The 26256-nt window shown below is 45.2% G+C and overlaps 1 protein-coding gene across 5 annotated transcripts in view; it reads right to left on the bottom strand.

The window, feature by feature from the left end:
* Positions 1-26256, bottom strand: part of ARHGAP6 (Rho GTPase activating protein 6) — a 338919-nt gene that overhangs the window by 170018 nt on the left and 142645 nt on the right. The window contains exon 1 of one of the 5 annotated variants that reach the window (XM_052773830.1): positions 1633-1860. The exons of the other annotated variants lie outside the window; for them this stretch is intronic. Coding sequence (XP_052629790.1) covers positions 1633-1677 — 45 coding nt within the window. The 5' untranslated portion in view covers positions 1678-1860. Of the gene's footprint in view, positions 1-1632; positions 1861-26256 lie in introns of those variants that run through there. 5 annotated transcript variants of the gene reach the window in all.

Here is a 26256-nt window from a genome sequence, read left to right as displayed (position 1 = left end):
GCACGGATAATACACAGCATCCAGATCCATATTCTCCAAACAAACCAGTAACATCACCTGCAAAAAAAAAAAAAAAAAAAACACTTACCTCCTAGACGTATCTATATATTGTTACCTTATTATTGAAATATATCTTGAAATAGTAAAAGTATTTTAAAGTATTATTCTCAGGTGCACAGTTTCCCCTTTGCTGCAATACACCGCAATCAAAGAGCAGTGGTTTTGCAACAGTGGTAATGGTCATCCACGATGGCTGGCCATCCTGCGTTTTCCTTTACATGCCTGCTGACCTGAACTTAATGCACTATCTGCTGCTGGCTGCGGGCAAGAAAATGGACTGATACCCAATTGACAGAAACAATAATGTGTTTGTAACTAGTAGTTAATGGTAGACTGACAAGCACAATCACAGGAAGTAATAAAAGTTTCATGGAGCTCGCATGTGACGTGACTATCACTGGTCTCTCCTATGTATTTAAATATGAACGGGGCAATTACCCTATTAAAAGAGGCTCCAATTCATTTGATGCACGATAACTAGTTTCCCGGTGAAATCACTATCGCTACTCATACATGATATAAAATGTACTTGCTTCTATATAAGTATTTTCGCCAACATGCCATTACCTCTAAAAGCTGTAGTACTTATTACAGTAGGTGAATGCACCAATATCTACAGTTGAGTGGTTATAAGAGTATTTACAAAGACAGACATCACCCCCCTCAAAAAAAAAAAAAATCCAAACCACCTCTTCTACTCTGAACTGCTCACATAAGATTTCAAAAATAAGCATGAAAAGAAACGTAATTTAACGGCCAGTACCGAAGGAATCAAAGTGAACCGGGTGAGAAAAGCGCATCGCAGCGTATCCCCCGAGTGATACGCTTCCCAACCCATCCTGGCAGTGCCAGCAGCCGTGCTCACCAGGACCAGAGAAGCCAGCCTGCTCTGACTGACAGTCCCCACATAACTCCATCAACAGCAATAAAACTATCCGTTATTTACACGAGCGTAAACGAGAGCAGCGTCAGACCTCGCATGCTATTCCTCGTGCTAGCATTTATTTATGACTTCGGGAGAAGAGGCAGCTGGCTGGTTTTACGCGGCTTTTTTCTTTTTTTTTTTCTGCCCGAGCAACCGAGAAAATCCTCCTAATAAGGCCGGTGGAAAGGAAGCGGCTTCTCAACGGCACAACCTCTTGCGAGGGAAATACTAAAAGCCGGTGCTGCTATCTGAACCAGCAGCGGGAGGGGTGCCGGGACCGGCGCCCGACAGCACCGCTGCTCCTGGGGCTTCGTCCCCTCGCTCGGCCCGCGGCAAGAGGGACGAACGCGCCGGACGAGGCTCTCGGGACCCCCCCGGAGCGTGCCCTTGCCCGAGCTCGCCCTGCTGCTTCCCCCCCCCTCCACGCTGCCTCACGGCGAGAGGCTGCACCGCCGGCTCCCCCGCGGCTGCCATCCCACCGCCCTCTTCTTTTAGTCACGGTTTTTAAACATTTTCACGTTATCTCCAGGCGAACGCAGCCCCACACACGCGTGGGCGGCACCGTCCCTCACAGCCCCGCCGGCCGAGCCCCCGTCCCACGGCAGCCCCGCGGAGCCCCTTCCCGCCCCACCGGCCCCGGCGCTCACCGCGTAGCGCAGCGCCGGCTTCTCGCTGAACACCGAGTCCCCCATGAGGGCGGGAGGGCAGGCGGAGGAGCCGTTCTTCTCCACACGGCGCGGCGGCGGCTGCAGCGGCGCTGCTCTGCCCTCACAGAGAGCGGCGGAGGCGGCGGCAGCAGCGCGGGGCTCCCGCCCGGCAGCCTCCGCCCGGCAGCGTCCCTCCTCACAACTTCTGCCTCACAGCCCGCCCCCGGCTGTCCCACCGCACCCCGCCCCGCCCCGCCGCCGGCAGATCCCCTCAGCGGAGCCGGGGAGGAGGAGGAGGAGGAGGAGGAGGAGGCGGAGGCGGCGGTTTCAGTCCTCCCGCCCAGCGCCGGTGACTCCTCCGCGGCGGGGCCGCTCTCCCGCCCGCCTTCCCGCCCCGCGGCCCCTCAGCCCGGCCGCACCTGCGCGGCGGCGGGGCGGCGGGAAGGCGGGAGGGAGCCCTCCTGCGGGGCTGCCGGAGCGCTGAGGGGAGGAGAGGGACGGGACGGGGGGCTCCGTGCCCGGCTGGGACGGTCCCCAACAACCGGAGGGCACCGCCCGGGAGCGGCGGCTCCGGCGGTCCCGTCCCTCATCCCCGCCGGCCCCGGGGCGAAGCCTCCGAGCAGCCCGCGGCGGGCCCCGGCAGCGCCTGGAGCTGAGGCGGGGTGGGGGGGGGCCCGGTCCTGCAAGCGAGGACCTCAAGGTTGAGGAGGGAGGAACAAATAAAGCCGAATTCCTAACGCAGGTTTTTGTCGCGGGTGATTGGGGAGGACCGGCTCACCATTCTGTAGCACGTAGGCTCTGAAAAATGAAACGCTACCTCACGGCCTATTCGTTATTCTGTGAATGCGTGTTTTACACCAACTGTAGAAGATGAAGCACGTTCTGAAGGAAAATTGCATTCTGCTGTGTTATAATTAGTAGCGACTTCTGTATGGCTTGCCCAGAGAGGCTATGGCATCTCCATCAAGCGTTTAAAAACACATAAACCTCCCCCAGTTAGGCGTGACCTCAACGGAGTGAGGCTAGGGACAGGCTAGATGATTTCCTGAGCCCTCTTCCATCTTTCTAATCATTTTTCAATGCTTTGCACAAATCTTTGTTAGCACGGTAACTCCCCCAGTTACTCTCAGTTGTTCTCTGAGGAAGTGGCCTTATTCTAGTGCTGCGTGACGTATATAAAATTAATGAGTTTTACTGTTTCCGACCTACAATCTAGGCAAACGTGTTACCAGCGCGTTGCGTTATCTATAAAGAAAGGTAACGTCATTCTTCCGGGGGAAAAAGAAGAGGGGGTTTTGGGAAACAATTTGTAAAATAACTCAAAATAAATGCTGGAAAGATAAATCGGTTGAGCCAAAGTTTTTATGTGCTCTGATGATGATGATGATGATGTACTGTACGCAACGAGCTTCCAGTTATGGATCTTCCATGGATCTTAATTCCTATTGCAGAGGAAATTAAGAGTTCCCATGGACAGGAAGGTAATTTTCAGTTAACTTGGCATGGACAAAGAATACAATATCTGCATTTACCCATAAAGTCCATTTTTGTCTCTCGGGTGAACAATCTGTGCTATTCCCCTTCCTGGACAATGAGGCAGGGTAGATACTTGAGCAGTTGCAGAGCATGTGTTGGAAAGCAGTGCCCAACAGAAAGAAACTTTACATATCAAACATTTCAAATCATCAGGACCTCCAGGCAGGCAGGCAGGCAAAACTGAAAAAAGTTTTAAAAAAAAAAGCATCCCAGTGCCTGATTTTCCCTTCTGCAGTTCTCCTTTTTATTTATCTCAAGGAGATGGTTTCAGCCCAAGAATTCTGCATATGCTCTGACTCCAAACGTCGTTTTTTCCTCTGCTCTGCAGGTACGGCATTTGACCACAGAAAGCAACAGAAAGCAGGCGAAGAAGATTGGGGAGAGGCGTATAGTATTTCCACCCTCAAGCTCTGTAACATCACCACCTTCTTTTTAGCTGTATCTTCTGAAAATGATCAATGCAAAAGGGAATGCTGAACACCAGAAAAGGCTGAGATTAAAACATGGGGGGGGGGCCATGTTTCAATAAACACCCCACAGGGAAAAGAACAGTATGGAGGAGACCAGAAACCCCCAAGTGGAAGGTACAGAAGAAAAAGACTAGCGAAAGGAGAGATGCGAAACTTGGAGGAAACAGAGTAGTTTAGGAAAAGGGAGAAAACCGTAAAGCCAGGAAGGTGAGGAATGCCCCAGAGGGAGAAGCCAGAGAGGGGAAGGACTAAAGGTGAGATTTTGCAGGTTGAACTTGTCTGACCTAGCAATTCATTGCCACCGTAAAGGAAAGTCCAGCTGCCATAACCCTCTTCATCCCCCGCTCCCAGCCGCACGCTGCGCCGCATCCCTTCCCTCCGCTCCCGTGCTTGGCGCAAACCAGTACAGCAAATGGAACGCGCAGGTTTCTTCCCATTTAGCAGGCTGAATCAGCTCTCCGAGGGAGGAGATGAGTGCCAGAGCTGGCACAAAGGAAAGCGGGAGGTTGTCTAGTTGGGAGCAGGATACTGGGGGCAGAAGGGGAGCGTGCGTGGAAGTACCTCTGCAATAGTGACAGGTTCTTACATTGGTGCAGCTAAGATTAAAAATAAAGAATATGCACGCAGGAAAATGTTGTAGAACTTTTTACGGTGACAAGGAGTTATGGGCAAAAACTTACAGGTTGGGGGGGGTGGGCGGTGTCAACCCAGAAAAATGCAGGCTTACTAGATGTGGGTTTTTTCTGTCCACACAGTATGAAAATTAAGGAGAAAAGATTTTTTAAGTATTTTCATTTATAAAATCTTAGAGGATTGGTAAGTTGCAGCTATCGGAAATTTCATAGTACAGTTCAAGATTTTTATGTACCTAGTAACAAAATTTAAAACTAATTGCTAATTACAAAAGGTGTTTTCAAAGGCCAGACCTTAAAACAAAAGCTTTCTGGATTTTGAAAGCAAGTTACTGTGGCTGTGACTAGAAAGCTCGCTTATACTGTATCTATGGTGGCAAAGGAGTCTATCTGACTTCAAATTGCACAGGATTTGGAGCACACTCCTGGTCTGCAACGAGCAGTAACTGACCCAGCTGTACTACTCAGTTGCTTGCAATCAGCCGTCCCTCTTTTAAGCCATTTAGCAGCTGGGATTAACATACGGAGCTTTCACAGCAGTTCTGACTACCTTTTCCCCTTACACATTCCTTCGTTATTCACATTCCTTTATGACTCCTCCTTGGTGTTCCTTCCAAATTTCCTTCCTCCTTTATTTACCTGATAATGGGTACCCAAGGGATGCACGCGGCTCACTTTGGGAAGTGTAAACCTTCCAGGTCAGCTTCTCTTAACAGGTGATACAAAGCGTAACAGTTAATTTCCTGCACATTTACTCCAAGGCTACTCAATCAAGAAAAAAACAATATAAACTGGAAATTTTTCAGTAATTCATTTTAAATTGTTTCTGTTGTATGAGGTACTGCTTCCTTCATTTTTTTTAATGCTTTCCATGGTTCCCATTGTGGTTGTTCCTTATGGTGCTTTAAGAGGCTGTAATGTACACTTTACACCTGCAGACGTAGTTTACAGTAAAACCTTCGCTCCTGTTCTCCTATTTATCATTTGATGTTGACAACAGCAATGGAGAATGAACAACATTTCAGCTAAAATTTAGCTGCCTCCAACACAGCAGCTGGGCAATGAGTAGGTAATTGAATTTTACTGTGCTGATCATTAATGAAGCCAGGTTTTGTTTTTCCAATATTACTCTATGAACCAAGTGCTTTCTCAACACTAATTGCTCTTAAACAAAGGAAAGTAGCTATGCGGTTGCAGACAGCACACAATTATGAAATTGGGGAGAAGTAAGTGACTTTACTTCTCTGCCACGACTCCTGGAACTAGTGACTCAAGCTGTCTGATGTCACATCAGATGAGGTAGGAAAAAGTTTCCAAATCCACCCTGTTACGGGAGGGAAGCCAGCTTGCAGTTACGGCAGTAATGGATTTGTCTCACCTAACTGTAAACATCTACAACCTACATGTTGGCTTATCATCCTAGGCTCCCCTACTCCATGGGAAGAAACAGACACATCTGGCAGACAATTTATGTCATTCCAAGCCGGCATCTAAAATAGGTCACATAAATTGCAGTGCCTGCTTCACTCCACTGGGAGTCCACGACAATTAGTTCAGATGTCTGCCCTTCAGGCATCTGCAGCTAAGTGAGGGGAAGCCCGCCTGGGAGCCAAGCTATGGGATCAGCCTTTAAATCTCACTTTGACTTTCAGAAAAGTCCGTAATAGTTTTAGTGTCTTGATTCTTTTCATTCCGGAGAGCAGGGGCTACCGTACTTACCGGGTGAAAAAACAGTCGATGTCTTCAGGTGAAAAAGCTTCAAGCAAGCATGAAGGTCTTGTTTTGTTTGACCTTTCTAACAGCACATGAATGCAACTTCCACAGAGAGCTAACTCCAAATCTGGGAAAGCCTTGCCTCTGTGGCTGCTGAACCAGGGCCAAGAGTGATACTGGCAGCACACTTCTTCCTCGGGGAATTAGCACTTCTCTTATTTTGGCCAAATGCTCGTTCGGTCATTACAAGTTACAGTTTAAGTCTATTTCCCAAAAAGCAGAGAGAGAAAAGATGACAGACAAGTAAATCAAATATGTAAAGCTTTATGAACAAAACACAGAAACTAAGGAATCAGAATTTAGGAATAATACACTGCAAAAATCCTTTGTTCAGAACTAGCTTTTTTTTAAGTATTCATTTACTACCAGTCAAAATATGTTGATAGTTTCTCACCAGTGTGTAACAGAACTAAAGGAAATAGAACTTAATGCCCGTGAAGAATGAAGTGCCACCTCACTCGTGGAGATGCTTTTTCACAACAGTGACATAAATCTTCTTAGACAAAAGAAATCCTATTTTAAAATTTCCTGTAATTTCCTAGATGTCTGAAACCCCTTTATAGGAGATCTAATGCACTAGAAGAGCATGACACCGTTACAGCTCTCAAGGAGCACTCACCCAAGCGTTGCTCATACCAGCGGAGAGGAAGTTAGCGCTTTATTCCTCGGGAGCAGACCCAAAGCCGCCCGCGTTCCCCAGGCACAAACACCCGTCTGGTGCTTGCACCAGGTGGTACAAGCTGAGAGGAGCTGCACCCCGTGCGCACCCACGTAACGCTCCCGCAATGCCCAACTCTGGGAAGCCCGAGAAGGCAAACTGGACTCCAGATCACTAACTCAAACCTGTGAACTGTGCCGTGCGGAGGGGCAGGAGGAGCAGTTTTTCTTAGGAATGGCATCAGTAAGCATCTAGAGGAGGACCCTCCCCTCCACTCTTCCCCATGCCCGCTGCCTGTGGTCAGCTGGAGCTGCTGGAGCTGCTGCTGCGCGATGGAGAACCACCTGGTACCACGCAAAAGCAGCCCCAGGGGAAGGTGAGACTGGAGACAACGTGCCCCAGGGCCAAAACCAGCTCTTCTGATAAGCACTTGGTAGGTATAAGAAATGGACAACTCATGGAACAACCACAAGGGAAACCTCTTCCCTAATGAAAGTGTGTTAGCACGCATCCAGGAGTGTGTTAGCACTGGTGTGTCACCAGAATTTCACTCAGGGATTTAATTCTAGTTACCACATTCATAATATTTTCATCCAATACATCACTACGCTTTAATTTATAGGCCACTGTATACATACTGTATAATTTATAGGCCAATGATGCTCTGTATGTGATTATGCACATTACTGCACTATCAGTTATCAGCAGCTTGGCAAAGCAATTTAATCTAAAAGACGTTTATTTTAGAAGGTGGTTAAATTACTTCACATCCCTTATGTTTGCACATTGGTCTCTATCTCCAGCATGAGTGAAAATTCACTAGAATATCTTTAAACTACTAACTTGTAAATCAAAAATATAACCCTACCACATAGCGTAGAATAGTTTTTCAACAAAAATTAGCGTGGGTCGCTAGAATTCATTTGGGTTTTAAAGCTGCAGAAGAAACTACCAGTTATCCTGCCATCTTTTTCTGTCCTCAAAGGCTGCAATTTAAATAAATGGGACCACTCACTGCTTCGTGTGAAGATAAATGACAGAGTTTCAGGCCTAATTATTTTTTTTTTTATGTTTGGTTTTCCTTGCTGATGGAACAAGCTAAAAAGGCAGACAGGAATGAGGGAAAAAAAATGAAGCAGGGCGGGGGGGGGGGGGGGGGAATGGAAGCAAACATAACTTCCAGGCTTAGAGTTTCAAAACAGCTTAAGGGGCTCAAGTATACAAGTCAAAAATCTCAGTGAAGTCTCATCTCTGTAAATGATACACATCTGGGAACACAACAATTCAGTGGAAGATTTTTCTAGTTCCTGAAAGTGGGTAGATCTCCATGTATTTCCTTCATTGTTTATCTCCTTGCAACTCACGTTCACTGTAAACTGCATTACGGGGCTGAGCTCTCACTAGCAATTATCCTTCTCCCTAAAATGTCTTCCGAGAACTGGAGAGGGAGAAAAGCACAATTTTCTTTCATTACATATGACTTTTACAGAAACTGCAGCTATATGAAAAAAATTTAAAAAACACTAACTTGAAACAAATCGGCTACAAATACATGATTTGCTCTGTCTGACTAGAAAGAGGAATGCTTACCAACAATGGATAGAAGCATGGGCTTCTATCTAAATTTACCATCTGGGTATTTGACAAGAATTCAGGAGGGGGAAGGGTTCTTTCACAAACCTAAAGTTTATTCAAAATTGTTTCATGGGCAGTATAGGATTGTTAAAATCCATTTAGTGTGCAGAGTAATAACTACAAAATAAAACCTCCCAAGAAGTAACGTGACTACTGTACATTTTGATTTAACATTGTAATTCATAAACCAGTTTTGCAGTGTAAAAGTATTTATTTCAAGGCTGGAACAAGACCAAGCCTCTTGTGACCAACAATAATAATATCCATAATGTTAACAAACCTCTTCAGATGAAGTCATGGTTTTAATAGGTTTCAGGCTATATGTGAAGTGGTTACAAACATCGTGGTTTTGCAGTTATCAATAATTTTGGGATCATGTAAGCGGATGGTCCTTGTGTTCTTGTGTTCTGGATTTCAGCTGTAAATTAAGAGTCATGGTATAATAATATTATTCATAGTATTCACTGGAGCTGGTTGAAAAGCTAGTGTTCCAGTCGCGAAGGAACTTTGCTTTTCAAAATTTGACTTTCATCCGATTGAGTCTGAAGCCAACATTTTAAAACTTCTTGTGAACTGTAAATTCTTACACTTTTTTTGAGCCAGAAGAAGACAAATCATGAAGTAGTCTGCTTGGTTAGCAATGAGCCTGACAAAAATTCCCCCTTCCTCTGAGCCCCGGGGGAGCGCTCATGCAAACTGCCCTCAGAGTGACAGTCCCTGGGAAGCATCCCAGTACACCTCAGCTCCAGGGCAGGCAGCCTGGGAAGCCAGAAAGCCAGCCTGGGAATTGCTATGGAATTAGGATTTGCCACAGCCCTCTGACACCCTGAGGTCTTGGCACTGGCAAGCTGCAGGGCTGTGCCATCTCTGGCGATGCCGAGCCGCGGCAGCCTGCCCTACAGCCGGCGAGCCCGCCGCAGAGCAGTTACGCCAGGCAGCCCGCGTTAGAAACGGGAACCCGGCATTTTCGGGATCACCGTATCTTGGTTTGGATCACTCCGTGGACTTAACCAAAGATACACGCTCTGAGTCAGTCCTGGGCCTTGGGCTGTGGGACAGCCCGGCAGGATTTTCTCACAGTCAAAACCCAGAGTCTCCGTGCAGCCTGCCTGTAACCCAGGGATAGTTTTCCTGGACTGATTAGAAGTAGATTCAAGGAGTTGCAAATGAAATACTTGCAGGCCAGCAAATTGGCTTTTTCCACTGCAGCAAATTTCTACTCATTACTGTGATTAATGGCTTTTGAAACCTTTCTTCTTTTTTATTTATAAAATTGAATCGCATGCAATAACCTCACACACCGAGTTCCCTACGAGGTATTTTAGACTTGTATATATGGCTGTCCACCAAGTTAACAATGAGTATTTTTACAGTGTGCTCTAGCAATTTACATTCACGGTCTGTTTTTGCTCTGAAGAACAGGTATGGTTACAATTACAGTGTATGGTTACAATTTCACTGTATGGAGTTCTGAGGGCTTCAAGCGGTAATGAGTTTTATTCGAGCATCATTTTCCCTGGCTATAAGTCCATCGTTGTTTTCACCTCGAGGCTGCAGAAGCATCAAAGCGTATTTGTTTTCTAGTAAACTTCAATCACCTAAAGATTCAGGCATAAAAGTTCCCCTGACCTGTCATGACAAGTGAGAGAGAACATGAGAGAACTGACTTCAGCACTCAAAGGAGAGATGGGGGAAATGCAGAATTTTCAACGCTCTGGATGACTCTTACCCTAAGCTGGAAAACATTGTAAAGTAGGTAGGGAAAAAAACCACAGCAACCATGTCCAAGTGTTCCAGGTGGGATTCATCTTCAGATTCAGATAGCTACCTGTTGGTGTCTATGCACAAGTTAGGTGTTTGGTCCCCATTATAGTCACTGAAGACATACTCTATACAGACAATAGAGTCAAAAGAGTTTGGGACATGTCAGTCTAAAGCAGATACCATGTTTGATCTGCTGAATACATTTCCAGACCCAGCTGAGTACGCTGACTATGTGTGCCCACCTGTAGAAGCTGCCATTGCAGCCACATCCAGGTACAGACCCTACAACAAGCTGTGCTACCCAAAGGAAAGAATGACTATGTTAAATACCTTTTGTCCAGCTGGCTGGATAGCCTGTTTCAACGGTCACGTGTTCCCAAAATATAAACCAAAATGCACTCAGGTTGGACCTTGGGGAAGGGATTTGAAAGAAGGCCTGTCTTCTATGTCCAGGCAGAACAGATTACTACCTTACCCAAGAGGATTCATGGACTAACTCTGTACCGAGCAGCGCACATTGCTGAAAACACAGCCCAGTAAACACACAGCAAAAAGTGTATTTATTGCACTTTTGTTCTCCCCTGCAGCAGTCATGACGACAGTTGCACCAGACCTGACTGCTGTGCTGTAAAGATGGCATCTCACTCTCACAAATTAGTCCTCAAGCTAAAAGAGCTGAATTTAACTGAAGGGTTATAATGTTAGTGCTCCCAACTGCTTCCCAGTTGCATTCAGTGAAAGGCTAAATCACCCAGCGCTTGGGCGTCTGGTGCTCCCTGTTACCTGGAAACTGGAGCCCTGAGTGCAAGCACTGTTGAGAAAGTGATTTTAAAAAAGCAACAGGAACATGAAAGCACGATTCATGTAACACATGCATCGTCGTCCAAGCAGTTTCTCTTCTTGCAGAGCCGTATTGTTTTAACCTGCAGGATCCTTTACTGGTGTAAATATACTGAATCCCGCGTAGCTTGGACGCAGTTATTCCAGCATATCCCAAAATGGGGCTATTCCCTTTGCAGGGGCGGGAGGAAGGTGAAAGCAGGGCACAGCCCACAGCCTCCCACATCCAGGGATCCAGAGGTGGCATAGCCTCAGCAGGAGCAATGACACTGATGCTAATCTGGGAGGGGAAGATCCCCCCTGGGCAAAATAGCTTGGGAAAGGCTGGGTTGTATAAAAATGCTGGCCTATTCTCAGGCAATTGTTTTGGAAAAAGGTAAGCTATGAATTGAAAGCACTACAGCTATTCCTGAAGAATCCCCCACAAGCCTGCCTTCCTTCTGCAATAAGGTCACCCAGTTCCTTTGTAGTTAAATTCTTCTCAAGTGACTTGTATTGCTTTAACTGTCCTGGTAAGACTCACAAAAATGTATGTACAGAAAAGGCCTTGGAAAGATTCACTGCAGTTTTACTCTAGCTTGATAATACCGGTGATTTCAATGAAGCCAGCATAGGGGAAAGCGGGAATAATGCAGCAGTGAAGCAGAGCTGTGCTCTTTTTTCCCCTTTCTGTCCTTCTCCCTTGATTGAAAAATGGAGGGGAAATCTTGGAAGTGGTCCTGTACACGATTTGTGCTCCTAAGCAGAGCCAGAATGCTGCGAGCCAAGCGCCGGGCTGAATCTCCAAACTTTTACTGTTTATATTGAAGCTTGTATTCACTGGCTGCAGGAGTTTGAGACCACTTCTCCCCACACAACAGCTGGGAGGTATCAAAGCCCTTGCGAGCTATCCACCCATTCACCTCCAATTAGACCAAGTGTCCACAAGATGCTGAGAACACCAGAGTGTTAAGGAAAGGAATTCATCCGCACAGGACAAAGAATTTAAGCTGTTTACAACTTTCTGCTCTCTAATGTTTATCACCCCCCCCCCATAAAATCTGCCTCTATCTGCAGTACCTTGTAGTGACAGAGTTAATGAAAACCCAAGCTGCATTCCAAGGATGGCAATACAGAATGAGAGCGACCTCAGCATTGTTTTGTTAAGATCTCAAATTGCCAATACGGCAAAATGAAGTAATGCGCTCTGTCAACATGTAGTATGCTCTATAAATGGGATCGCCTGTTCATCTGTTAGTAAAACATGCAGAAAAGCACTATTTGCTAGGCATTAGAGCAGCTGACTGCTTGCTTTAACTTCTTACTTGAGATTTATTTGAAGCATGAAACTGCTGAAAGTCTCCAGTGAGTAAAGAAAGACAAAAAGATATCAAAAAATTAATTAAACATATTTACAAATAGCCCTCATTTTATGTGTCTGGTCTTGAGTTAGCATTTCTTTATTGGTAGAATTAAAACAAAAGTTAGCTAAAGCACTGAGTGCTGAAAATTAATTTCCATGGACTTCAGTATTAGTTTATAAAACTGTTATATCTTTTTACGAACAAAAGATGACTTTATTAGTTAACTTAGAAACCTCAGACAGGTTTCATAAATTTATAGACAGCTTCCAGATTGAATTTTGCTGATCCAGGCTTCTTAGGCGGAGTTTATGGAGCCAGACTTGTCATACGAGCTATTTCTATAAGCCTCAGGTAAATATACACAGGGTTCGTGTTGTTAGAGAAAGTGTTTTTTTCTCTTCTAAAAAATTTCAGTTAATCTTAAGCAAAAACAAAAGTTCATTCAGTACATTATGTATTTGTTATTTTTGATCCATTTGGGGAAGCATTTTCCTTTCACAGATCTGCACTGCCCCTGCTTCTCTCAAACTCACTTTTAACTCTTTCATTTCTTTCACCACCCTGTTTCACAGTCTGCTGCTCTGGTCCCTGAGCTAGAAACAGCTAGATGGAGAAAAGGAAACAGGGGTTTCAGGTATTTCCTTCTCCTTCTTCCCAACCAGCAGTGCTCATGCCTTCCCTTTCCTACATGTCTACTTTAACTCAAGTCTCATAGAAAGTTGCTGTATTGCAAAATCAATTTAGAAGTGTAAGTTTTTACGCATGTAGCTGCAGTCCTGATGTGGATGCAATTACAGGGATCAAATGGATAGGTTTTATTTCCATTTCCATTCAAAATTGCTATGGCCATCTATAACAGCTTTATAAGAATATCACGCTGTCTGTAATAACAGGGTTCTCCAATTTTCAGTGTACATAAAGCCGTAATTTGTAAACTCGATAGCCCAAGCAGTATCTCGTATTTAAGACCTCAGTTTAATGATGATCTTTCAATGAAATGTCATGTAAAAGTTTACTCAGAAAACTCAGATTGAAGTTCTCAAAGACAGATATCAAAGTCAGGAATGAAAGGATCTGTAGCTTCCCCTTTAGGTATATGTGTGCCTGGCAGTGAAATGGGAAAATGTCCCTCCCGGTTTCATCTATAACATCTTTCCATCCACCATTGGTACTAAGCTGAAATTTGCAGAGCAATTCAGTTTTTTTCCACTAAATTATGATACAGTGTACTCACTAGAGGTAAAGGTTTGTTACTAAATTTGCTAAATCTTTCAGTGACAGAGAATGCGTGAAAAGATAGTGTTAGCAAATAAAGAACGAAGAAATGGATATGGCAATACAACAGGGATGACCAAACTTCTTGATCATTAGCTGGAAATGGACACCTTCAGGCGACCAAGAGCCTTCACGTGACCAATGCCCCCAACCCGAGGGCCTTTTGGAGCAGGCTCCAATGCCTGGTGGAGCAGCTCTCCGAGACGAAGACACAATAGCCAGAAGCTCCCACCGCCCCTCTCTGGGACAGCACTAAATGGCACACACAGCTGGGGACCCAGTCGACCCAGCAATGTTGCCTGAGCAATCCCTGCTGGCTTAGCTCTACTCACAGCCACGGGTGCGGATCAGTCCCTGTGCCCGACAACTCCGCTGTTGGCCTTACGGTGGAATTACGGCACTTGACCTGTCCCACGAGGATTGGAGAGACTGGCTACAAGCCCCCAAGAGACTCCAAGGAAAAGGAGAGCAATGTTCACGTGAGGAGAGACACAGGCAGGTTGTCTGAGATGGGAAAGATAGGTTTTCACTTTTTGTTGGTACTTGTGAGAAAGAAGGCAGCAGTATTTTGCTGCTGGTTGTGCCCTAGCCTGGTGGTGTTCTACAGATGAACACTCCAACAACAGACACAAAACAACAAAGTTATGGCTGAAAATCGCCCGTGACGGACTCTTCTGCTCCCTCAGGCTCCCAGCTGTACCAGCACAAGAAGTTCTCTTGTGATCCTGGGTGAATCATCACTGTCCTAACAGAAATTACTGATCCCATGGGTCCACAGAGAGGAAAATTTTTATGCTGCTCCTTATATCATTTTAAGCAAAAGCATGTTGGCTTGCTTGAATGGTTTACACTGGTAGTCGGAGAAGATGTGACTGATTTCTTGCTTGAACCACAAGCAGTCAGCTTTTACACACCCTGGTCCGTTGGTGCCTCTGAGACCTACCAGCACAGTCCAGTGAAGAACAGATGGTTGCGGTGACCTGTTCCATCAGCCTAGAGGGAGCCAGAAGATGATGCCTTCATATGTCTGTCTATTATCTGGATTATTCAGATAAATGGGATGTTTTTTAGACTGCTGTAGTTACCCTACTGAATTCTGAATGAATGCTCTTGGTATTGTGTTACTTTAATTGAAAACCGTTGTGAAACATCCAAAGTGCAATACAAATCTCCCTCTTTATTTAATCACAGGCTGCTGACAATGGCTGTGATTCAAGGCAGCAGCTAACTACTCGCACAGCTTTGAGTGTGTTTGTAGTCCAAAGACTGTTCACACTTTTAAAGCTCTGTACATGCTTAAATGTTTGTCTAAATGTAAGTGTAACTTGATTTTTTTCCCTGTGATTCTTTACAAAGCCTTAGGGCAGTGTGGTGAATCGCACAGTGACCCCTGGGAATGGTAGCTGTGGGATTCTTCCTGCTCTCTTGTGGAAAAGTGCTCCTGAACCAAAGGCAGAGAAAGCTACACACCTCTGGGTGCTCTATCTCCTATATCAAAGCTGTATCTGCTACCTCCAGGATGACCTCAGGTCCAGTTAAGGGTCTCAGATGGAGAAGCCATCTCTCAGGCGTATTATTTCAACTGGACAGAAAACCATGGCAGAACTCCACACGGGAAAACCTTCCATATTGCCCCCTCTGTCCTTCTATCATGGCCTTTTACCAGTTCCTCTGGATTCACCTCTGAAATACCATCCGACGAGCAGAGTGTTCCACTTTGCACGGTGAGGTGCCCACAGGTGCAGCACAAGAAATGCTGCGGGAGGTACCAGAGCCCAAACCGTGGTGCCCGCTTGATGGAGGCTAAGGAGAACGCGGCAGCTCTGCTGCTCGAGGGCTGTCATGGCACACAGACCTACACTCTACCATTTTCGGTGGGAATCCAACCAAAACAAATGCAGGGGAACTCTCAGCAGAAGGGAGGAGAGCACTCTGTGTCTGCGGCAAACAAACAACTGGAGCCACCGATGTCCCTCAGCCTCGGCTGCAGCTGGACCACAGCATTCCTCTGGAGCTCACGCGTTACTCGGAGCCTTTTCTGTTTATTTTCTTAACAAAGCTTTGCGGACTTTTTAAGTGGGGGAAGGGAAACTCAGACGTTCCCCTGCCTCAGTTTTAAAAAATCAGATTAAATTTTGTAAATAGATATAAGAAATAAATCTCTATTAAGATATAAGAAATAAATCTCTATGAGAACCTGCCAATCTTTTAAGGTCTGAGCGTTGTGGCTTTTTTAGCTGACTCAGGATCTTTTCATGTTTTAATTGTCACATTTATTTTCAGTTGAGTATTATTAAATGACCAATACCATTATGGCAAAATTGGTATTACTGTAATTAAATAACATGAGATATATACAAAGGAAAAGAAGTTAAGTGAATCAATGTTCTTTTGATTTAAATTCAGAAGTTAAATCCAAATACCTAAGTGAACTTGACAGTGTCTGTCACTTCCTCTGCAAGTAAATTCTTACTTCTTCCCCACAGCACTGGAACATAAAGGTGCTGCCAAGATGCGGATAAGCACTGTGCATTATACAAAACAGCAGTACATTAATGCCTTGTGTTGTAATGGAAAAATCTCAATTTAAGATCTGAAGAGCAATAATAGGAGGAAAACTTGTAGCTACCATTTGTAGCATAGTTGGTGGAATTTTTTTTTTCCAAGTGAGGTCAGGGAAACAGATTAGAGAACTACATTTACGAGGCTCCTCCTACTCAGGCACAATAAGAACAAGCCCATCGTTCTCCTTGCAGTTAATAAACGATGTTCTGTTCAAACTTAGGTGGCTGTTGTGCCCATAGCTCAACTGCTATACCTGCTGCGGGGGAAGCGGAAGGAATGGATGACTACGGGTTGCCTTTCAAAAGTGGCCTGCAATTAAACTGGAGTAATTAAACATTTTGTGCAACTGTACGTTCCCTCTCCTAAACCCCTGCATATTCAGGGCTTATTACTCCTAAAAGAGGTTACCTTACCTGTTGTTCTCCCTTTCTACAAAAGGACAGGCCCTATCAGCATTAGGAAGTATTTTTCTGTGCCATACATAACTCCACTGTGGAATTCACTGTCACGACTGTGAGAGCCAGGAGTGAAAATGGGTTCAAAAACTAAATAGAAAAGTTCCCAGCCATCAGTGGCTATTAAACAAAATCACTCGGATTATTGTCTAGTTCAGGAAGACCCTAAATCACTAACCATCAATAATGGGAAAACATACCTTATATCTTGCACTTAGTTCTTAATTCTTCTATTGTCTTCTACACTTTCTTTAATCATCATTCCTGTCTACCATAGAAAACAGCATTATGGTGTTAGGGATCCTCTTCACCTCAGCCAGTATGCCAGTTCTTATACTGATGTACCTACATCTCACGGGAGTTTGGCACCTCACCTATAATCAATGAGTCCCTTAGGGGAAAACGCAGTGCTATCACTAGCACTCTCACCATGCCACTAGCAAAGGTCTACGAATGCTGAACTCCTCTATAAAGAGTTGCTCACAAAATAAAGCCTGAAAAGGGGAGGAAAAATGAGATCCATGAAGCTGAATGCCTTCAAAAAGAAACATAGAGCAGGAAAAATACAATGGCTGCAAAGACAGTTGCTTTTGGACCAAATGAAATCAGTAAAGATGACATTTTTTACTCAAACAACAAATAGGAATAAATATTAAAAAGAAATATTAATTTTAAATGAATGCATTTTAGATTTCAGATTCGATTTAAACTTCACCTGATCTATTAGCTTAAGCTTTTGCGTGAAGGTTCAGGTTTAGATGGATGAAGTTCCTCTGCAGAAGAGGCCTTCAGGTCTCCCTAAGCTGGAAGGGATGTAGTCACAGGTTTCAGTTCTGCTGTTCACCCGAGCCCCAGTTCCACGGGACATTAACCTGCCTTTGACTCTAGAAACGAGGATGCCATAAAAACAGATCTGCAAATGAAAGCAGGTGCTCAAGAGTCCCCTTGAAGAGGGATGCTTTCCCGAACTTGGGGCCAGAGGATTGGTGCGGAGGCTCAGAAATACCTGTGTTAATGCATGAAGGTGAAACACGGTCCTTTGATGTACAGACACACCCGTTACGAGAACAAGACCTTCTGCAGGATGGCTCTCCTGACTTTCATTTGAATTTATCGGTGATGGGGAGAAGCAAAGCCAGGTGGAGCGTTGTTTGACAGACACTCCCACCCACCAGAAACATCCCCCGCTGCCTGCGAATCCCACCTGAGCCCCGAATCCCACCTGAGCCGCGTGCCGGGCACCTTCCCGCTTCCCTGAGACACGTCGCCTTCCCTGGAGCAAGCTCCACGCCGGGGAACGACAGCAGGATAATTAGGAGTGGCAAAGCTTTTACAAGCACGTTACAGAGCTGGTCACAGAAGACACGAGGAGGGCAGGAGGAAAAGAAAGGACAGAGTCTGCAGACGGCTTTTGCACCCACAGCCCACGGAGCACACTTACCGACCGGGAAGGAGAAAGGCAGTCCTATATTTAGCAAGAAAGGCAGATAGGCTCTCTTGAGAAACGCTCGCTGCTTTGAAAGGTTAACACAAAGCAACAGCCTCATCCGTGCCCTTCCCCGGAGGCCACCGGCGGTCCCCGCATTCCCCCGCTGTCACCACCCTCTCCGCTCCCTCGCCTGCCAAGCGCTCGCAAAATTGCTGCAGAAGCCTCTGCTCGCTCTCCCGGAGAGCCCCGCTCATTTACTGCTGCTCTGACATGCAACACCCATGCACGTCTTGGCCACTGCCATTTATGAGCACGGACTAGGAAGGAAACCTAATTGTTTGGTAATTTTAGAATTGACCACTAAATTTAGATTGTTCAGGCTCGTTGTCCAGAAGCAAAAGGGAATTTCCTTAACCCATCACACTGCACAGTTTGTAAGTCAGGTAATCGTGCACTCTGCTGAAGACGCGAATCTGAACTCAAGCCTGCCTGTTTCTCTTTAAAGCTATTTTTGTTCTGCCTAAACGCTAAGGATTCAGAAAAGCTGTACAACGCGCTCCACAGCTTCACTCCTTGTTTTCCACTGACATGTTTTCCTCCACCCTTCCCAGGAGCCCAGGGCAGCGAGGCGAAGGGAAGGCAGAAAACTGCAGAACTTTCCCTCTCCTGCAGGGAAAACAGTTTCAAAGAGCCATAGGGGATGGAGACTGCTCTCCCTCCACACATTTCGGAGCGGCGAGGAAGAAAGATGCTTTCCGGAGGAGAAGCGAGGCACCCCACAGGGACCAGGGCTCCTGGGTGTTCTCTTCCCTCTTGCTGCCACAGTTGGGGACGGCTTTAACATCGCTGTTTGGTCCCGGGCATCCCTGCAGCGGGGGACGATGGAAGCTCAGAGGGTGGGTGAGGTGTTCGGCCCTCCTGGGTGCCTGATCTCCTGACAGCCCCCCGGCTGTGATCTCCACCTCACCACGGCTCAGCATCACGACACAGACACATCTTGCTCATCACCCAAGCAAAGCAAGACAGGGAGCTGGCTGGAAAAACCTTTACCTTCACACAAAATTTTGCTTCTGTTCCTGCCCCTCATGTAAATTACCAGTAGAAAGTCTCACCATTTAATTTTTTTTTTTTTTTAATTTAAGGGAATCTCCTGACAAAAAGTTATTTTTTGAGGGTGGCAAGCACTTTTTGAGACAATATTGTATTTCAATAAAGCCCATTTTTTCCATACAGAATAATGTTTTCTTAGATGCACTCTGAGTGCTAAGCTTGTTTTGAGCACACCAAACTCCATGGGTGATGCAAATACTTCCTTTTTTCTGACTGGTCTTACATGTTTTCCCTAATACATAGTTTGAGTCACCCTTTTTCTGTTGGCTTGTTTCTTTCGTCACCTGCAGTAATTCTTTTCTTTCTGTTACTACTTTTAAAAATACCAACATTATGTTTTAAAATAATTTTAAAGTATTCCTGGCCCTCCTCTTACACTGTTTATTTCCAACTCTACCTGCCTTCTCATGAAAGCTGGCCTTAAGCCTAAAGTAATTTTTCCTAACTTTTGGGGCTATGCTTATCGTTTGTTCACTGAAGAGGCTTTTTATTTGTTCTCTGTTCTTCCATGGAGTATTCCTGGTGTTGCCTATGTTGTGCAGAGAGAAGTGATCACTCTGAGGACTTAAAAGGAAAACAAAGGATAAATACAACTCAGAACCATTACCGTGACCTGTAATAATCCAATAACTCCCAACTCCCCCCGCCCCCCCGTATACAACTTGAAACTAGAACATGTAATTACTTTAACATACATTATCTGTAAACTGTGCTTCATGATTCTGCAAGCTTTATGTAAAAGTCTGAGGAGAATATAAAACTAAGCCCCTATAGGGAAGAACTGGAGGTAATCCTGGATCAGATGTAGCAGAAACATTAGGAACCTTGCCCAGAACAGTCTTTGCCTTTTTGCAAATTACACTGTGGTGTGTTTAATTTGTTATCTATTAATGCCCAGATCCTCTTCCCCACTGTTAACTATACAACCTTTTTTTCTCTGGGTTTTGATTGATAAAAGCTTGGCTTGGGATTTTTTCCTCTCATTGACATAACTTTATGATGTCGAATTTCCTCTTGGAAGTCGCAGTGTTTGCTAGAACTCTCCACAGCCTTTGGCAGTTTCAGCGCTCCAAAACTGTAACCTTCCACAAACTGCAATAACCACCTAGTTTAAAATTCCAGATCATTCATGAAAGCAAAATACAAACAAAATTAACTACAGGTTTACCCTTGACACAAAGGTATTTGCATAAACGTCTTCATTAATTCCTAAACTTGGTTTCAATTTGATGATACCAGCCCTGAATTTCACATCAACTACCTTACGAAAAAGCTTATGAGTGTTTCAAAAATACACAAGCTTTGCAAAGCATGCTCTGTTTTCTAAAAATCCATGCTCCCCACAGTATATCAACCTGTTACCATCTGACCGTTTAGAGAATAATCTCTTTATTTGCGTTTCGCTATGCTAGCTATTGAAGTGAGACAAACTGGCCAGCAGCTCCCTGGGTTGTTTACTCAACCATTTACCAAGAGGAGATCTCAGCAGAAACACATGTGGGTATTGCCCTTATCATATCATCTGAACGGCTCTGCTTCTCCCTTCAGGACGCTCCAGTCCAAATCTCCAGGTCTAGCTTATTCTGAAGTGCTTTGCTTATCTGGAGACTCAGGAGTTTGTTATTATGAGTAACGAACAATACACTGCTTTTCCTCATTAGAGCCCTGCGCAAACATTGGCTTGGTGTGAGCTCCGGGGGCCGGGAGCGGGGAATGGTTCCAGCTGGGTGTCTCAGCACCAGTACTGGTTTCCTGCTTGTCCCACCAAGCCCCAGCTCGTTCTCTGGGGAGCGTGGCCCAGTGCCCCGGCCCCAGTAGCCTTTTCTGAGCGACCGCGCAACGGGAGGAGGATTCTTTGCTGAACAAAAAGCTGTTTCCAAGTCACGTTTGGCCACTTAGTAATTATTCTGCTAGGCGTATCGCATCGTAAAAGGCATTCAGCAATTCATAAGCCCGGTGGGCCAGTGGCAATACCAGGGTTAAGGACTTCTTGACGCCCAAGAACTGGCTCCCAGCTGTATCAACAGCAAACCCCACTTCTACACCAGTTTATACCACCTTGAGCACAGTGCCAGGGGCAGGAACTCATTCGTCCAGCGCTGCTGCCAAACCACTCACGCTGTGGAACCGCAGTCCAAAACATACAACGTTTAATCGCAAAACTTGCTTAGGCAGCTGCTGAAAAGGAGAGACAAGTTGCTTACACATGCACAGTCCTGAATGATCTATCTTAATGTGGACCTCAAGATGCTTCATAAATATCATCTAAAATCAAATATTGTTTAAACCATCTAAAAAGAAACCACATCTCTCAGAGTCAGAGCTCCAGTTCACACGTACTGAGGCGATGAAGTGGGTACAGACATCCACCACCCACTTGCTGCTCAGATGCAAGGTGCAGCGCCTGCACAAGGAAAGCTGAACAACATCTGGAGCAATGTCTAGACCCCCCCCCCAGTTTCTGCCCAATACTTTGAAGTAAATTGAAATTGCACCACCCTACACTCTCAGGCAGGGCATTATGGTAACTCACTCGGGTTTCAAATCACCAAATGCGGGTAAAAACACAAGGTCATGTTAAGGGACTTTCTGAATGCACGTTTATTTTAGGCCAGCAGTGCTGTAGTCTCCAGAGGGAACACGGTTTTGAAGCTGAGAGCACAAAACATGGCTTCTGATCGCCTGGAATCACAGCTCTCCTCTGGACTAGGCAGAACTGCCGACAGTTCACTCCCCTACTTGTGCATGCTTCTTTTTTGGTGCTTATCACTGTGCTATTACTGCTTTTGCCTTATGTTTTAACAAAAACCATAACCTTATTTAGCATTTTTTTACTGTATTCTTCTAGTTACTCTGATGTTTTTAAAGTTTCTTTGGACTCCTTTTCATTTCCCCAATATATTGTTGTAGCCTGGAGAAAGAGTCTGATGTCAAGATGGGCCTAGCTTTGAACCCAGGGTGGAGAAACTTCTGATACGCTTCCAGACCATTTAGTTCTCTAGTCAGGTCTCTCCGAAAAAAACAACTTTCCCAGGCCCTGCACGCCTGTGAGATGTCGGAGGGTAAAGCACCCAGTCTTTCTGAGAGGTAAGGTGCTGATTACACAACTTTCAGCACATCCTGAAAGCTGATTCCAAAAACTAATATTGCTTTTGGCATCACGCAGAGTTCTTCACATAGCCTTTTGAAGAGAAAGCAAGCGCAGGAAGGTGAGAGGCTTTTAACGTAACTTCCAAAGAAGAGAAGTATGGAGTTGAGAAATGAGACCAAACAACCCAAGATTCACCTCCGACTTAGCCAAAACTCTGCCACATCATTCATGACATTTTGTTTCTGTCCTCTCCATTCAATGTGCCCATGCATCAAAGGTCACTCCACAAAACTGTATTAAACTGAAATTTTTACTCTCTCCTCTAGCTAGTACCGAGGATGGATGTGCTGCAGAACTGCAGTATAAACTGCTGTAGTTGGAGACAAAAAAGCTCAAGAGATTTCAAAACTGCTCCTCAAACAAAACTTGCTCTTGCCAAACTGATGCCATGAATGGTTCTAGATGCATTCGGGAGGCAAGAAGACAGCCATCAAAAATGACCAACACTTCAGTGCATGTCTTAGAGCGATTCTGTTGTTAAAATAAAAGCTGTTGGTTAGACACCAAAGCGTGATGAACAAACAAAACCTTTGTATTACAAAAGGAATTCATTTCCATACATATATATCTCCATATATATATGGGCAATGCAAATTTCCCCTCTAAGCTGGAAGCAAAATTTTCTTTATTGGCAATTCTTCCCCTGCCTGACTACCTTTGGAAACCACTCTGGCTTTCCTTAAAATACCATACACTAAAAGGAATCTTCTCTTCACGCTTTTCATATTCAAGCTATCCCAAAGCATTTACCGAGCAGGCTGACACAACAGCGGCCGTATACCAAGACGCAGCCTCCGGAACGCTGATTTTTTTAACGTTAAGAGGGACCTCGAGCCCAAGACCAGGTGGGAGATGTCTGTGCGGCTGCTGGTCCCCCCCCAAAACCAGTGCCCGTGCGTGGTGCTTCCCCGCAGCCCGCTCCCACCTCTCCCCAGTCCTCGCAGGGGAACCCACCCCTCTCACTGCCTCCTCCTCCTCCCCTCTTGCGATGGAGAACGATTGTAACTCGGGATCGCTTCCCCAACGCTGCCTGGAAGCCAGAGAGACCTGGAAACGCACGGAGCCCCCGGCTTCCCCCGACTGCTCGCACTGGCGATATTCCCAGAGCAGCGCGATTCCTTTCGCGCGGCTGTGACACCGGAGAGTCCTAGGCGTGAGCAGAGACCACTCTCTGCCAGGTGCGGCGCAAACAGCATAAATTCATCGTTTACTGAAAAAGCAACCAGAACCTGAAATGGACACTCCCTTCCTCCAGAGCAAAGGAAGGGAAAATAAATAAGTGAGATAGATAAATAGAAGTCAGCAGAGGAATTAGTGTCTAGCCTAGAAAGTATTTCAGAAAAAGGGTGAGCCTCTAAAAATGATAGCTTGAGAGAGAAGCACGGTTGCCAGGAATCAGACTGTATTCCCACCAGGTTTAAGATGTTTTAACAAAATGCAATTCATTTCTTCTGTCCTGAAAGAACATTTAAGCACTGTTTTAAACAGTGGGAATCTTCCTCAACCTTCAGCTACTGCCTGTTTTCACCCTGGGCTTTGGAGAAAAAGGCTCTACCCTTGAAGGAAAAAAAAAAAAAAAAAGAAACAGGCTCAGAAAAAATGCCACCAGTTTCATTTCCAAGACAAAAGAGGATTTGCAGTTTCAAGCAGGTTCAGCACTAAGCCTTTACAGCTAGAGACCACACGGTATTTTCCCCAACAGAGTATCTGGTGGAATACAGAGGTGGACATCATCGAAGATAGCCCATTGGCAACACAGTACCGGGAACATTTAATCATGCTGCTGTTCTCCTGCATGTTCATCTCTATCAGGTATTTAAGCTAATACGGAGGGGACAGAGACCATGTTCTTATGCTAAGCCTGTGAGGAGGACAGCAGCCGCAGGTGAGGCCAGATAGAAGTCTGGCTTTTGCCCAGGAAGATTGACCAGATGGTTTCGCAAGTCTGCCTTTCTTCAACAACTGGACACTGAGGAAAGTAAGGAACACCGTGGACTTCTCTTTTCAGACCTGTTACGTCTAAGGTGAAGAAAGATACTGAAAAATGAGTTCTCAAAAATGGAAAAGAGTAAACCCAAGGAGAAGGACAAAATTACAACACCTAGTGAGCAGCTATCAATCAGCAGTAGAAACAGATTACAAAGTTTATTTAACTTGGGTTTGCTGCATACTTTGGCAACTGAGCCATATATTGGCTGGGATAGTTTTTTTTCTAGGCCTTTTTCCGAGCATATTGCTCTCAAGATGGTGTTCCTTAACAACCCAAGCCACTCACCCAGAGGCCTCTTCCAGCAGCAATGCCTTCAGAAGCATACCAGGATGGAAAGCAAATCTGCATATAACGATTTAGTGTGCTCATCTGGGATGTCTCGGGGAGCTGGTGAACGCTTGTGCCTTTGATGTCCACTACACATGGTCAAATGGAATGGGTCTACTCCAGTAGGACCATCCCAAACCCGGTGCAGGCGGGAGAAGCACATGCCCCGTATGGAAGCACAAGTACTGCCGACTTTTGGCGCTTCTGTCTCTTAGATTTTTTCCAGAACTCTCTCCCAAAACAAACCCTTTTCTTGTGTAAAACGAGGCTTGATGGTAACAAATCCAACGTAAGCCAAAGGGGTTGATTAGTTTGATGTCTTCTTGTTGCCAAAGCAGTATCAGACAGAAACTACCTGTTTTTTCCCTGAAGGAAAGCAAGTTCCAGAAAAGTTATGCAGCACGAACTTAAGAAAAACATTACATTATCATGCAGCCGATTGCAGTTTCTTATCACATTAGGTATTCAAGCTGTTCCAAACTGACTCTCACAGTAACGCTTGTAAACTATATTAATCATAATTTTAGAATATATTTATCTATGGATGGCAACTAATAGATCACTCAAGAGTTCAGTAAGCTAAAAAAATAACTTATTTTCCCAAGAGATAAATAGCTGGTGTCCAAAATACGTCATTAAAATATGCATCCATGCATTACAAATATGTTTAATAAAAAGCACTCTCCCAAGACAGCAACTCTCAGGACTCTAAAGCATGTATTTTTGTAAGGATGAATTTGCTAATGTATTATTTTTATTCACCGGCGCCATAGTTTGCACAAGAATCCATAAATCTAGCATGCTGTGTTTCTTCTTACATCCCAAAATTTCAGTATTGTACTCTTGAGGCTTCACATGGTAAGTAAATCAGTGACGTGCTCAGCAGCACAGACCACATTTTTGAATCCTCTGCCTATTTGCGGATGCTGTTTTGCACCTGTAGTAATAAGGCAGTGCCACTGAAAACCTTCAGAAGCTTTGCGCCAGCACAATTAGACGGGCATCTAGACCGCACCAAAACACAGGTCAAGAAGAGAGGTTCGCGGGGATGCAAACTAACTTCTCATTTGCCTCATGTGCATGGGCTGTGTTTATCTATCGGCCTGTCAGCAGCGTTCAGGTTACCTTCAGCATCAACTGGACACCGCCTGATGAGGTGGTGCTTGTGAGATCCAATTAATTCCGCCCCGTATTTTGAACCTCTTCTCTTTTATCTGTCAGTACGGGCAAGAAAAGCAATAATGAGGGTGGAGAGAAGAGGGCTCCACAGTGCTGTCTTAGATTCGGGTCAGCTCCAGCACTTCAGGGAGCGTCCCTAGCTGAGATTTGAAGAGGGACGTCAGTCTGAAGCAAAGAGGTGGTTGCTATGAGAGTGAGCGCTGGTACCAGCCTGCGCGTGTTTTCCTTACTGCCACAGCCTGAGAAGAACGAGGTAAATGACTCAGCTCTCTCCACACGTGTATGATGGCATTTCAACCATCCCTGCAAGATCACAGCTTTGTGACATGCGACATTTCAGATCACTGCTCAGGGAATCTCTGCCATCATGAAACCAGGCTTCTTCACGACGACTTTCAACTCCCGGGACATTTCTACAATGAATATAATTAGCCCCATTTTAAAGGTGGTAGCTGAAGCAGGGAACAACCTGCAAAAGATCACACGCATGGG

This window comes from Harpia harpyja, chromosome 22, assembly GCF_026419915.1.
Source record: "Harpia harpyja isolate bHarHar1 chromosome 22, bHarHar1 primary haplotype, whole genome shotgun sequence".
Taxonomy (NCBI): Eukaryota; Metazoa; Chordata; class Aves; order Accipitriformes; family Accipitridae; genus Harpia; species Harpia harpyja.
The sequence above is the reverse complement of the archived record's forward strand: the minus strand, read 5'-3'. Positions and strand labels throughout refer to the sequence as shown.